This window comes from Saccostrea echinata, unplaced genomic scaffold (genome assembly GCF_033153115.1).
Source record: "Saccostrea echinata isolate AGI-Se365-2 ecotype Australia unplaced genomic scaffold, CSIRO_AGI_Sech_v1 ptg000057l, whole genome shotgun sequence".
Taxonomy (NCBI): Eukaryota; Metazoa; Mollusca; class Bivalvia; order Ostreida; family Ostreidae; genus Saccostrea; species Saccostrea echinata.
Genome location: NW_026889806.1, coordinates 2,965,664 through 2,979,582, shown reverse-complemented (window position 1 = coordinate 2,979,582; position 13,919 = coordinate 2,965,664). Strand labels below are relative to the sequence as shown.

The 13,919-nt window shown below is 30.7% G+C and overlaps 1 protein-coding gene across 1 annotated transcript; it reads left to right on the top strand.

Moving 5' to 3' along the window:
- The first annotated feature begins 790 nt into the window (after positions 1-790).
- On the top strand, positions 791-7,532 carry LOC133174193 (L-fucono-1,5-lactonase-like). Its single transcript, XM_061309260.1, has 8 exons — positions 791-867; positions 1,592-1,753; positions 3,427-3,503; positions 3,903-4,060; positions 5,118-5,165; positions 5,404-5,517; positions 7,053-7,119; positions 7,238-7,532. The coding sequence occupies exons 1-8, from the start codon at positions 825-827 to the stop codon at positions 7,427-7,429; spliced, it is 861 nt and encodes a 286-aa protein (XP_061165244.1). The 5' UTR covers positions 791-824; the 3' UTR covers positions 7,430-7,532.
- The last annotated feature ends 6,387 nt before the right edge of the window (positions 7,533-13,919 follow it).

Genomic DNA, 13,919 nt, shown 5'->3' with positions numbered 1-13,919 from the left:
AGTGCACTCAAGAGCAAACATCAAAAATCTTTGGTTCATAAAAACTTGAATTTTATTAAAAAAAAAAAAAAAAAAAAAAAAAAAAAAAAAATTATACACAAGAAAAAGAAGTTCATATGTTGGTTTACCCAAAAAAAGATCTGAGAGATCCTCTCTTAGTAGAATTAGATTAAGTGCACATAAACTTGCAAGTTATAATTTATATGGGGAAAAAAATCAGTATTAAACATGTTAGAATTTTGTTTTAAAGAAAAATCATAAGAATTAATGAATAATTAAATAATTATGTTAGCTTGAAATGAAAATTGTTACTCTGAGTGTCTGACACTAGACATGCTAGATGGCTTGTTACTTGATGCAGGTGTAGGAGTTATTGTTCTTTGTAAAGGATCATGATAAACATCTTGAACTTTTAACATTTTTTTTTATTAAAAAAAGAAAGATAATTATTATTTAATAATAATAATATCTATAAATATTTGTTTTCAAAAACTACTAAATTGTTGTCATTATTGGTGGGACTTGGAAATTGCACTCAAGTTATGTGAGGATGCAAGAGTTATCGTTCTTTGTTTTTTAACCGATCAGAATATGCTTCTAAACACTTTTTTAATGATTTTTTATTCAAAATATATTTAAACAATGATAATCTATAAAGATATATTCTTAAACATTACTAAAATATCATATTTCCTGGTGAGACTTATTATTTTTCTGTGGGACTCATGTGGGACTTATTTTCCCCGTGGGACTTGTTTTAGTATGTCCCGTCACAGGATAATAAGTTCGTTTTATCTGGTTTTAAGATAAACACATGGAGAGAAATGTCTGATTTATATGAAATAGACTGTGTGGATTCCCATTTTCGTAAGATTTTCAGTGTAGATAAGATATAAGATATTTGATGCAAACTAAATATCAACACTCAAATCACAATTTGATTATTTCAAATTTGACGAATTGACTTCCAGTGCTGCGCCTGAATGCATCAGTATTTGTCACTATTTATAAATAGTGTCATTTTTTAAATTACCAAGTACTCTTTTTTATGAATTGTTTTCCTGTCTCACTGCATGTACTTTAGTAGTTAGAATAATCTAACTGTGTCTCAGGACAAGCCCTCGCCACAGTTAAACCGGGTCAATATCATTTAATGTAATTATGTAAAGTTGTAGATTAGATGTTGACCGTTTCTGCAATTAAAAGAAAAATGTTTGTTTTGAAAGTTTTTTTTTTTTGTTGTTGTTGTTGGAATTTTGGCAAGTCATTAGGGGCATTCATCCTTTGCACAAAATTTTGAGTGCGCTAATTTACGTACTTTTACAGTAACTCATCCCATACTAGCAGTAAAAAAAGGACGAAGAAAGGAAGACTTCACAAATACAAGTCATACATGTATCATTTCTTTCACAGCCATTTTTTTTTTCAGATATTGACCACACCTTTCTTTTTATACCGGTACATAAAAAGTGCCTGTGATTTCTTTCTTGTTCAGGATAAGACAGGAATAATTGCCCGATTTAAGTCACCAAATATAATTATTTTTAAATATTTTTTTAATATTACTTACTCTCATAAACTTTCATTTCAGACATATGGGATTTGAAGAAATTCCAGTATCCTTGGCCAACTTCAGCAGAAGAGGCAATATTTCAAAATTTTTCACCCCATGACTTGGAAACAAACCTGACAAAGACTCCGGTCAGACATGCTGTGTTTATCCAGTGTTTGAATGGGACTCCAGACGAAGCAAGTAATACATTTAATGTAACATAGTCACAGTAAAGAATATATACCACTGATCCTGATAGAAACTGAAGAAGAAAAATTGTTGTTTGTGTTTTCTTGAGAATATTACTTTGTACATATGAAAATATACTGTTGACATAATTTTTACGTGTGGAATTAATTTACCCAAAGTACAGAGTCACAAATTTTCCTCAAAAATTTAATTGTCACAGCATACTTAAATTGCATTCAAGTCGTAGAATGACCATCCAAGAAATCCACATAATTTTGACCTGTGGATTTAACTGAAATTGTGATTCCTCAAAATAATAATCTGTGGAGAAAAGTTTCTTTACAGCTTCTCACTTGTAATTTTATGTAATTTCTTTTGAAATAGATATGATAGTTAGTGATGGACCGATTGTCGCCGACGATCGATTGTCGGTCGTTAGCAGCTCTTCGATGCTACTAATTGATTACAAAATAAATGTCGCCGACATCGCTGACAAAAAATAATATTGTAATACTTTAATTTTATTACCAAATCCATGTGCAAAGAGTTTTAACATACATGTAGTGATGAGTGTTTAAAATATCGAAGGTGTCCATGCCATGTTGATATTTATACCGCCATGATTGAAATTAGGGTCAGACTAATAACAGAAAAATGGACAGTATTAAGAGGTTTTACTATACACAGGAAAACATTAATAGTATAGACGATCTGTAAACGTAATTATAATCAGGAATACAAGTCCAAATTCTGGATAACTGCTTTTTAAACTTGTAATTCCAAGAAATAAGTACATATAATGCAACGCTGGACTAATATCAGTAATATTCCCATTCAATATTTTTATGATGATTTTTTTAAGTTTTTTTTTTAAGTAAAGAAATCCTATTTTCCACTTTATTAAAAGAAAAAAAATAATAAAAATTTATGAATATAATTAATTAAATGATTTTTTTGTAAAAATCTGAACTTATATCTGAATAAGTTTAAACTTTTTTATATTTATTTGAATTATTTCATTTAAGTTAAAAATTCGATCATAATCGATTATGCGCGGCAGATTATTACCGATAATCGATTATGATTTTTTTCTGATTTCCCATCACTACTGATCGTACCTTTTAAGCTAAAAGATTTAGTTTATAATTTTGGATGAGATCTGATGAGGACATATCACTTTCAGTCTTACCATATTCTATGTATTTGACATATATTTTTATTACTCCAATGACACCTCTGTTTCTAGATGTTGAGGTTGAGGTTGGGGGGGAGGTTACTCTCCTCTCCATTTTTCCATCTCGGCCATTTCTCCTTTTTAAAATCATGCTGTTCAAAGGCCTAATGATATTATGTTTTTTCTTTTTTAATTTTAGTTTTACTATTGCTGTTTTCACACCATAAAGCTGTGACATTGACAATGTTATAAAGGAAATTTAAATGCTACCTAATTAGTACTAAACAAAGCTATGTATGCAATTTTAAGTGAAATTAGATTTTAATAAATCCAAAACTATATGTAACTTTGACTAAAATCAAAGATGGAAACAATGTTAAGCAAATTGAAGGGACCATCTGCTGAAGACAGGATTTTCAAATATGACCACTGCATTTGGAATAACTAATAATCTTCTAGACATCTGTCTATCCAAAATGTGGATAGAATTGATTAATTTTTTACATTTCAGAATGGGTCATAAGCCAAGCGGAGAAGTATCCTTTCATTAAAGGAGTTGTAGCTGGAATAGACCTCACCAGTCCTAAGGCAAGTGATTGGAAATAAGCATTTTCTATCAGAAAAAAAGTGCATAAAAACAAAACTTAAAAAATGACATTTAAATATATCTGAAACAGAGAATTAAAAAAAAAATTATTAGAGTTAGATGGAATTTCAAAGGGTTGAAAAATGAAGATTTGGTAACTTGAGTTATAATGAGCTTTCTTTTTTGATTTTTTGGAGGCAAGGTGGCTCTTAAAATATCTTTCTATCCATCGCAACAAAGTTGTAGGAGACGTAGTAACATGTTTGTTACTGTGTGTTTGGGTGAGAGAGAGTGTGTGCGTAAAAAGTATATCAGAATCAGAATGTTCTTTTTGTGATGGGATGCTCCGCTTTGCAGCACCCTTGTTAAAAATTGTCACGAAGGGCTTTTGCTGTTTGTAGCTTCCAGAAGTTCTTGATGATATGCAAAAGTATGCCTTGTTTAAAGGAGTCCGCCATATTCTAGAGATGGAAAAACCTGACTGGATCATAAGAGAAGATGTTCTCACTGGACTGAAGGTACTGGAAGAGAGGGAAATTCCCTATGACTTACTCCTAAGGTATTTTGTTTATTCAACTCCGTAATTACTTGCTGGTAAGGGAGGACATTCATTTGTAGAATTTCATTTATTTTTTATTAGCTTATTATATTTCACTCAACAAAAGTTAATTGGGAATAAAGAGGGACAAAAATCTTTTAAAAACTAAATAACTGAATGGTCAAGGTTATTCAGGTGAGCTTTGTGACCAATAGGCCTATGGTTTAATAATTCTGTCTAACTGTTAAAAACATGACACCTCAGAAAGCCATAGCTTTTGAATAATTTGGAAGTGAACATTTTCTTAAAAAAAAAATGAAATGTTTGGAGATAACGATCAGTATTCAAGCTCAAAAGTCCATTAAACAATACAAATTTTGGAGCAGAGCAAACGCAGACCTCTAAAACAGAAGAGGTGGGATCAGGTGCCATGCAGGAGTGAGCATCCCCTGCCGACCGGTCACACCCGTCGTGTGCTCCTAGTCATGATTGGGAAATAATGGAAAAATCCATCGACAATTCAGTGTGTAAATAATGGCCTAACAATGAGTATGAAAAACGTCAGTCAGCATTTGACTTAATGATAAATTGTATTTGCTGACAGGGTCATTGTATCCATCATAGAACTTACGAAGTGACGACTTTAAACGAGACTGCTGATATTCTTGTTTCATCAACTTGTTTGTCAATAACTACCTCGTTTTAGAAATTGTTCATACATAGAACATGCTCTTGTGTATCGAATCAACTGAGAGATATAAACCAGGTGATGAAGGTATTTTGCTGCATAAGTAAGGGAAGTTAACGATTGAAAAGTTAAAGTCATCATGTTTATCATAAAGCTTTGTAAACATCAAGGTTTATTGCCTAGGGTAAGATCAAAGAGGTAAAAGAATTCAGATACAATTTCTAATGTTTCACAAATATGTCTTGTTTTTAAAAAGAAAACATTTGTTATTCAATTAGAAATGGAATTATCTAAAATATACATGTAGTGTATACTGATTTTATTCATTCTTTCATTTAAAGAATATAATTCATAATTTCTGACTGGTTTTGAAATCATTTTATGTTACAGGCCTCCTCATCTGAAATATATACCCAGTGTTGTATCAAAATTTCCAAGGTAATATACTTCTGGTTTTCTGAAAAAAAAAAAAAACCATAAAAAATTGAATACCCACAAAACAATCTACTTTCTGGTGGAATTTATGTTTGTCATTTTAAATTACCGGTATAGATTTATTCAATTGTTTATAGTCATTTTCACAATGACTAGGTACATATAAAGAGTATTTCACTATGTAAGAAAAAAATAATTGGTTTGACTTATAACAGCCATTTTTGTTCATTCACTTCCTCAGGTTAAAATTTGTTGTTGATCACATTGCAATGCCTTACGTAAAGGACAAAAAGATTGATGGATGGAGAGAGGAAATTGCTGAGATAGCAAAATATTCAAATGTCTACTGCAAATTGTAAGTCATTGATTAATCATAGTCAAACTGATGTAGCAAAATGTCTAAATGTCTACTGCAAATTGTAAGTCATTGATTAGTCATAGTCAAACTGAGGTAGCAAAATATCCAAATGTCTACTGCAAAATGTAAATTTTCAATTAATCAAAACCAAGATGACATAGCAAAATATCCAAATGTGTATGGCAAATTGTAAGTCATTGATTAATCATAACCAAGTTGAGATAGCAAAGTATCCAAATGTCTACTGCAAATTGTAAGTCATTGATTAATCATAATTAAGCTTGAGTTAGCAAAATATCCAAAAGTATAATGCAAATTGTAAGTCATTGGTCAAATAAAATCAAGCTGAGTTAGCAAAATATCCAAAAGTATAATGCAAATTGTAAGTCACTGATTAATTATACTCAGGCTAAGATAGCAAAATATCCAAATGATAACTGCAATTGTAAGTCATGATAAATCATAATCAAGCTAAGATCACTGATTTGAAAAAAATTGTCAACTTCAAGCTGTAAGTTATGATTAATATCATAGCCAAGCTCTAAAATATCCAAATTTATTTAATTTTCAACAGTAATAAACAGTAATTTATCCATGGAATAAAATTGATATTTGAAAATGATATTCATAACAGTGAAAAATATCAAATTGATATTTTTCACTGTTAGGAATATCACAAGTGTGGCAAAAATCAAGATTTACCTTCTCTTCACCAACTGGCAAAAGTGTAATTTAAAAAGTTTTCCCTTTTACAAGAAAGTGGTAGTAAATAAACCATTCTGACACTGACTAAAATGGCAAAGTTTCTCCACATTGTTGTAAATCCTATGTTTACATAAATCAATCTCACAATTGCTTAGCTATAATGTGAAAAGAGAGGCAAAAGGAGAAAAAAACGAATAAACAGAAAATTTATGTCTTGTAGATGGATATGGAATTTATCTCACTTGTGGTACAGGGTTTTGATATTTTCACCAGTGCAAAGCACAACTGAAAATATCAAAAAAATTCTGTCCATTTGTGAAATATATTCCATATCCAACTACAAAACATTGAATATTTTCTATGTTTACTGCAAACTGTAAGTTTATGGTATATCATGAGGCTAATATTATCAATAATGATATACCTGTATATTGGTATGGGAAGGTTATTAGAACTTTGGATAGTCAGAAGCACCTTTGCAAGAGAGAAACAATTGTTTTTGCCTATCTGGGAAAATTGTAACAAATCAAAACAAAAGTCTTGATGTACTGATTTTTAATAAGTTACTTGAAGTCAAGTACATGTACCACTCAGTTACATGTTAATTTGCTAATTTTGTTTGAATTAACTACAATAATATCTGTATTTAATGAGAGGTTGTAATCAGCAATTTTTTTTAAATTATCTTTTCACGTACCCAATTCTGTTATTCGAGTTAAAACATGAATTTGTGTCTCTTATTTATGAAAAATTGGATAAAAGGGATTATATTTAATATAGATATCACCATTTCATGGTGAGTAATTCTGTTATTTAACACTCTTTAGATCTGGTCTTGTAACAGAAGGAGATTGGAACTGCTGGAAAGCTGAGGATTTCCAACCATATATTGATGTAATTATTCTTGTGTTTTTAAAAAGTTGTTAAAAGATTCAAATTATTTCATTGAAAACTTAATGTTACATAAAGCATTACTATACTAGTACAGTATTAATGAAATTTTTATTTTCAGCATGTCCTGGCTTGCTTTGGAATTGACAGATGTATGTTTGGATCGGACTGGCCAGTGTGCAATCTTGCCAAAGCTGACTATAAAACAGTGTTTGATTTGCTGCAAAGTCTTCTTTCTTCCATGACTTTTGAAGACAAGAAAAAGATTTTCAAATTGAATGCAGCCAATTTTTACAAGCTGGACTTGAATTAGTGTATTTCAATGAAACATTATTTAAACATTATCAGCAAGCTTTCACATAATTACACAATATATGTATAAATAACTATGCAATCATTAAATGATTTTATATGTATACAGATTGTTTATTTTTAACAAAAATAAATCACTTTGATAGTTCCATTTCGAATTCATGAAGAAAAAAATGCAATCGAAACATTTTGTCTTAAATTATTAGTACATGATCAACTTAGCCCCAGACAAAGCTTATTGTAATCATGCATACAGTTTGCTTCTTTTTAACTTGAGGGACACCAAAGGTAAACTAGTCTCCTTCTGCTTTTATGACTTTACCTGGCACTGTCCATGAAGTCAGGCCAAAGAAAACAAGTTTTTGAATTTACCACCGTAGTCCAAACAGCCTTATATAGCCTTGGAATATCAGTTTCAAAAATTCGCCTTCCGACGTCCATTATTTAGGTTGTGATAAAATACGTCTATTTTGTAGGGTAATATCAGCTAGATATAGTCAGCATTTCATAAATTCTGTGATCGTTATAATGGCCTTGTTAAACACAACCTATCATTGGGTCGAATTTTGATATCAATTGTTATACCTTTGTTTTTATACTAATTCCGTCTATCTTATAAATACATGGGGCTGAGGGCGGATATGACCGGTCGATAGGGGATGCTTACTCCTCCTAGACACCTGATCCCACCTCTGGAATTTTAAGGGGTCCGTGTTGTATGCCCTGTTCACAAATTTATATTGTTTGTAGGTTTTTTGAGATCGATTACTGTTCATTATTTTCACCTATGAAATATGGAGAGAACGAAGGGTAACCAAGCTCAAAAGTCCCTTGAAACAATACAAATCTGGAGCAGAGCAAACACTGACCTCAAAAGCATCAGAGGTGGAATCAGGTGCCATGGAGGAGTAAGAATCCCCTGTCGATCGGTCACACTCGCCGTGTGTTCCTCGTCATAATCGGACAAACGGAAAAAAAATCCTTAGAAAATTCAGTGTGTAAATAATGGCCTAACAATTAGCATTAAAAACGTCTGTCATTATTCGACTTAATGATAGATTGTATTTTCTGACAAGGTAATTGTATTGACCATAACACTTGCGAAATGTTGACTTCAAACGAGACTGTTGATATCCTTGTTTCATCAACTTGTTTGTAAATAGCTTGCCTCGTTGTAGAAAGTTTCGTAAGTAGAGCATGCTTTCGCGTATGGAATGAATTGGGAGACATAAACTCCATATGCAGGTGATAAGGGTATATTGCTACATAAATAAGGGAAGTTGACGATAGAAAAGTTTAAGCCATTACGTTTTTCATACAGTTTTGTTGTTAGGTTACCATTAACGTCTTTTTCTAGCAAAATATCCAAATAAGAAACAGATGTGTCAGACTGTGGTATCTTTTATTTCAAGTTCTCTGGGATACATCGAGTCGACATATGAATGAAACTTTTTCATTTTCAACAATTCCCTTCTTGTTGGCATATTCAGCAGAAGTTTGTCCCCTTTTTTGTGTCCTAATAATACATTGAAGTTATTTAAACGTTTAAAGACATGATAACAATATTTACAAGACAAATATTTCACTTTGGAGAAGTCGGTTCTTCTCTACTGAAAGATTTTTTCAACAGCCAGTTTAGTTAATTCACTCTTCTTCAGGTTTAAATTAGTTGTTGATCATATTGCAAAGTCATACGTAAATAAATAAAAAAGATTGAGGGATGGAGAGAGGAGACAGCCAAGACGGCAAAATATCCAAATGTCTACTGCAAATTTTAAGTCAATGATTAATTATAATCAAACTGACACAGCATAACAGTATAGAACAGCTTTTACAGAATGAAGACATACTTAACATTGCTTTAAATCAAAGGAACCAAGCATTTGATGGACTTTTTCTTCACAATTTGACAGATGGGTCAGTGTATAGAGAACACCCTATATTTAGTCAGGAAGATCAAGCGCTTCAGATTTTGTTATATTTTGACGACATTGAAATTTGTAATCCTCTTCGGAAAAAATCAGGTGTACACAAGTTAGGTGTTTTTTACTACAGTTTGGCAAATTTTCCTACTCAATATAGATCAAGACTTTGCTTAATACGATTAGTTGCTATCGTCAAAAGAAGAAAAATGAAGAAATATGGAAGGAACATAGTTTTGAAAAGAATTAATGAAGATTTAAAAGAACTTGAAAGGGGAATTACCCTCCAGATAATGGGAAATCAAATCAATGTAAGGGGTGCTACTCTTGCATTTGTTAGTGACACACTAGCCGCCCATGAATTTACGGGTTTCAAAGAAGGAGTTGGTTTCGCATACCAAAAATGTAGAGAATGTGAATGCACCTTTGAGGATATGCAGACAAAGTTCAAAGAAAGCGATTTTATATTGTGGTCCTTAGAAAGATACGACCAACAAACAACGGAAATAAATATGACACAAACTGCTGGGATGAGAGACCGTCTTTCAATGGCGTATGGTATAAACCAACGTAGTGGAGCCAGAGATTTTCCATATTTCAATATCATTAATATGGTCCTGGAGGATATTATGCATGTTCTATTTGAAGGAGTTGTTATTTATGAAACCCGTTTAGTTTTACGCAGTTTGTTTGCTAATGGAGTCTTTTCTGTAAAAAACAGCTAAATAGGGTACTGGAGGATTTTCCATACGGCTATAAACACAGAGAATGTCGACCAAACATAATGCCTCAAAAGATTTTTGAAGAAGATACATTGACACTGAATCAATCATCATCAAGCATGATAGTGTTGATTCGTTTTCTGCCTGTATTTCTAGCTGAGAAACTTAACTCTTATGTTAATAATCCTTACATTGAATTCATAACTGAGGTTTGTGAATTAGTACACATTATTTTGGCTCCTGTCATTAGTATTGAAACTGTACAAATGTAAAAAATTCTTATTTCCAGGCATTGCAGAAAATTTAAAGAATTATTTCCAAATAACAATATAATTCCAAAGCAACACAATTTACTTCACTTGCCATCTACAATTGAGAAATATGGCCCCCTTGTACATGTATGGAGCATGCCTTTTGAAAACAAGCATCAGTTTTTAAAGCAAAAAATGGCAGGTTCTAAGAATTTTAAAAATATCGAAAAATCATTGGCAAATCATTTTGCTAGATATGAATGTGCTTTAAATGCCTGTGAAAAACATCCTCTTTTTCATAATGACATGGTTGTTGCAAAATCATCAATTATATCAAATGTAACACTCAGTCTGAAGCAAAGAAAGAAATAAATGCCTTTTTTGGAACAGATATTGATTGCATCAAAGAAATATACAGTGTTTCCTGGGTTATTCTTAATGGACAGAAGTTCATTCCCAAAGATTGTGAAATTGCTTTTGGTGAAAGTGATGGGCTTCCAGAATTTGGAAATCTTCAATATATATGGATTGTCAACACAATTAAAGAAGATATTCCTAAACAACAAATTGTATTTGGATTACAAATGTATGAGACATTGAGATTTGACTCTGGCATACAAGCTCATGGTGTTAAACATTCTGAAATTGCACAGGGTTATGAACTTGTTGATGCATCTAGTATATTTGTTCCATTCCCTTTACATTTGTACAACATTGGTGATAAGATGTGTATTTTTGTCATGATATGGTTGATTTAATCAAACATAAAAGGGAAGCAGTGTACTTAGTTGTAAAATTATTAATTAAGTGGCTCTGTACATCGAGCCTTATACTCGTTACAACTCTTTTTTATCCCCTAATTACAAATTGTTTGCATATTTGACTTATGCACTATGACTTTGACTTATGCGCTATGTACATTTCATTTATCATGCTATTATATATATATATATATATATATATATATATATATATATATATATATATATATATATATATATATATATATATATATATATAACGCCACCTTAACGATGAAAAATAGATGTATACTATTTTCCAAAATATGTAAAAATAAACTTTAGTGTGTTATCTTTTAAATGCAGTAATTAAAATGAATTGATCAGGAAACATTTAAGAATTTTTTTACTTAAAATTACTTGTATGTATTAAAAAGTATTTTTATTACTTGCAACAATAAAATCTAAGTAAATTATTTTACTGAAAATTACTTAAATTCATTTTCTGAATAAATTCTCATATACTTTCAGCAATTAATTTACTTACAATAAGGAATTTTAAGTAAATTCATAAATTACTTAGTAATTCTGAGTAATACTCAATCATAGCCAGTTATTAACAATCATATTAAGTAATCATATTACTTATAATAAGTAAAAAAAATTTACCAAGCAATTTTATATTTTGAGTGCGGTATTCCTTAGTCTTATAAACATTTTAATACATTCAATATGATTTAAAAAAAAACAATTCCAGACTCGCTAAAACCGAATTCTCCGCGCATTGAAAGGCTAGGCTAATTAAAGAAATGGATGCTTAATACCATTCTTGCTTTCGATTGTCGATATTCGAGGTAAATTAATATATATATTTTAAAAAAAATTAAAATACATTCACATTAATCGTGTTTTAATTCTATTAATAAAAACTGATATTAAATGTAAATTAAAAAGGCTGCATCTCTATCCATTTTCTAATGCGTCATCGTTTAGTGCGACCAAACAAATAAGGTCCCGGCAACCGATTGAAGCGGTCAGTCCGTTTTTGTGATTATGTATCTAGTCAAATTAATTTGTTTGAGATTCAATTTATTTGGTTTGTTCATCATTTATTAAAAAGTTAAAATATAAACATAGTTAATAAGCTCATTTAGATCATAATATTGAAGGGTTGGTGATTGGTGAAAGCACATTTGTTATAAAATGAACCATCATTCTCATTCATCAAGGTAAAGTACCGTATCGTTAAAAATACCGTATCGTTTAAAAAATACTGGTATGGTATCGTACCGTTTCATCCTTAACGGTATCTAACCCTAGTAATATGTAATACACATGCTATTTCTTCAAGGTCATCATGTTATATAGCTGTGAAAGTGATCAAATGGCATCCTGAATTTTTGCAGTAATTTAAATCTTCATTATACTTCAATTGTTATAAAATACATACAGTTTAGTGTAAAAAAAAAAGCATTGTGATATCATTGAAATATATCACTGTTGACAGCTATTTATCACTTCTAATTAAAAAAAAATTCAAGTCATGCTAATAAGTAAATTTGATTTTTCACAAAATATCTATAATATAATAAACAAAGAATCATTGACCAGTGCACTCAAGAGCAAACATCAAAAAATCTTTGGTTCATAAAAACTTGAATTTTATAAAAAAAAAAATTATACACAAGAAAAAGAAGTTCATATGTTGGTTTACTCAAAGAAAGATCTGAGAGATCCTCTCTTAGTAGAATTAGATTAAGTGCACATAAACTTGCAAGTTATAATTTATATGGGAAAAAAATCAGTATTAAACATGTTAGAATTTTGTTTTAAAGAAAAATCATAAGAATTAAAGAATAATTAAATAATTATGTTAGCTTGAAATGAAAATTGTTACTCTGAGTGTCTGACACTAGACATGCTAGATGGCTTGTTACTTGATGCAGGTGTAGGAGTTATTGTTCTTTGTAAAGGATCATGATAAACATCTTGAACTTCTAACATTTTTTTTATAAAAAAGACAAAAAAAAGATAATTATTATTAAATAATAAAAATATCTATAAATATTTGTTTTCAAAAACTACTAAATTGTTGTCATTATTGGTGGGACTTGGAAATTGCACTCAAGTTATGTGAGGATTCAAGAGTTATCGTTCTTTGTTTTTTAACCGATCAGAATATGCTTCTAAACACTTTTTTAATGATTTTTTATTCAAAATATATTTAAACAATGATAATCTATAAAGATATATTCTTAAACATCACTAAAATATCATATTTCCTGGTGGGACTTATTATTTTTCTGTGGGACTCATGTGGGACTTATTTTCCCCGTGGGACTTGTTTTAGTATGTCCCTATACACTGTGTACATAAACACATAGTAACGGGGCAGGGGGCGTGTCCCCACTTTTCGTAGAATACACTTTTGCTCCCTTTCTCGGCCGAAAGCTTGTTTCATTTTGCAAATTAATAACACCAAATTCCCAACGACAAATAGATGAACAGGGATCTTCAAGAGCTAAGAAATTTTAATAAACTTGTATCTTTATATTAATAATTGTATGTCACTAAGCGCAAATCCGTAAATTAAAATTATAATTTTTGTAAAATTTTGTTAGAGCGGTTTATGGCCTCACTTGAGAAAAAAAAATTATATGTTATTGTTTCAGAAATTGTTTGTAGACATACAAAAATTTAATTTCCTTGTCGAGGTACTCAGAACATGCAACAGCATAACCGGTGCTTAAACACAATTATGTACAACATACCACCAGTACAACTCTTTTCATACTCGACGTATTAGGCGCAGAGAAGAAAACCTAGGCACAAGGTTTTAAAATGACACCCGATTTT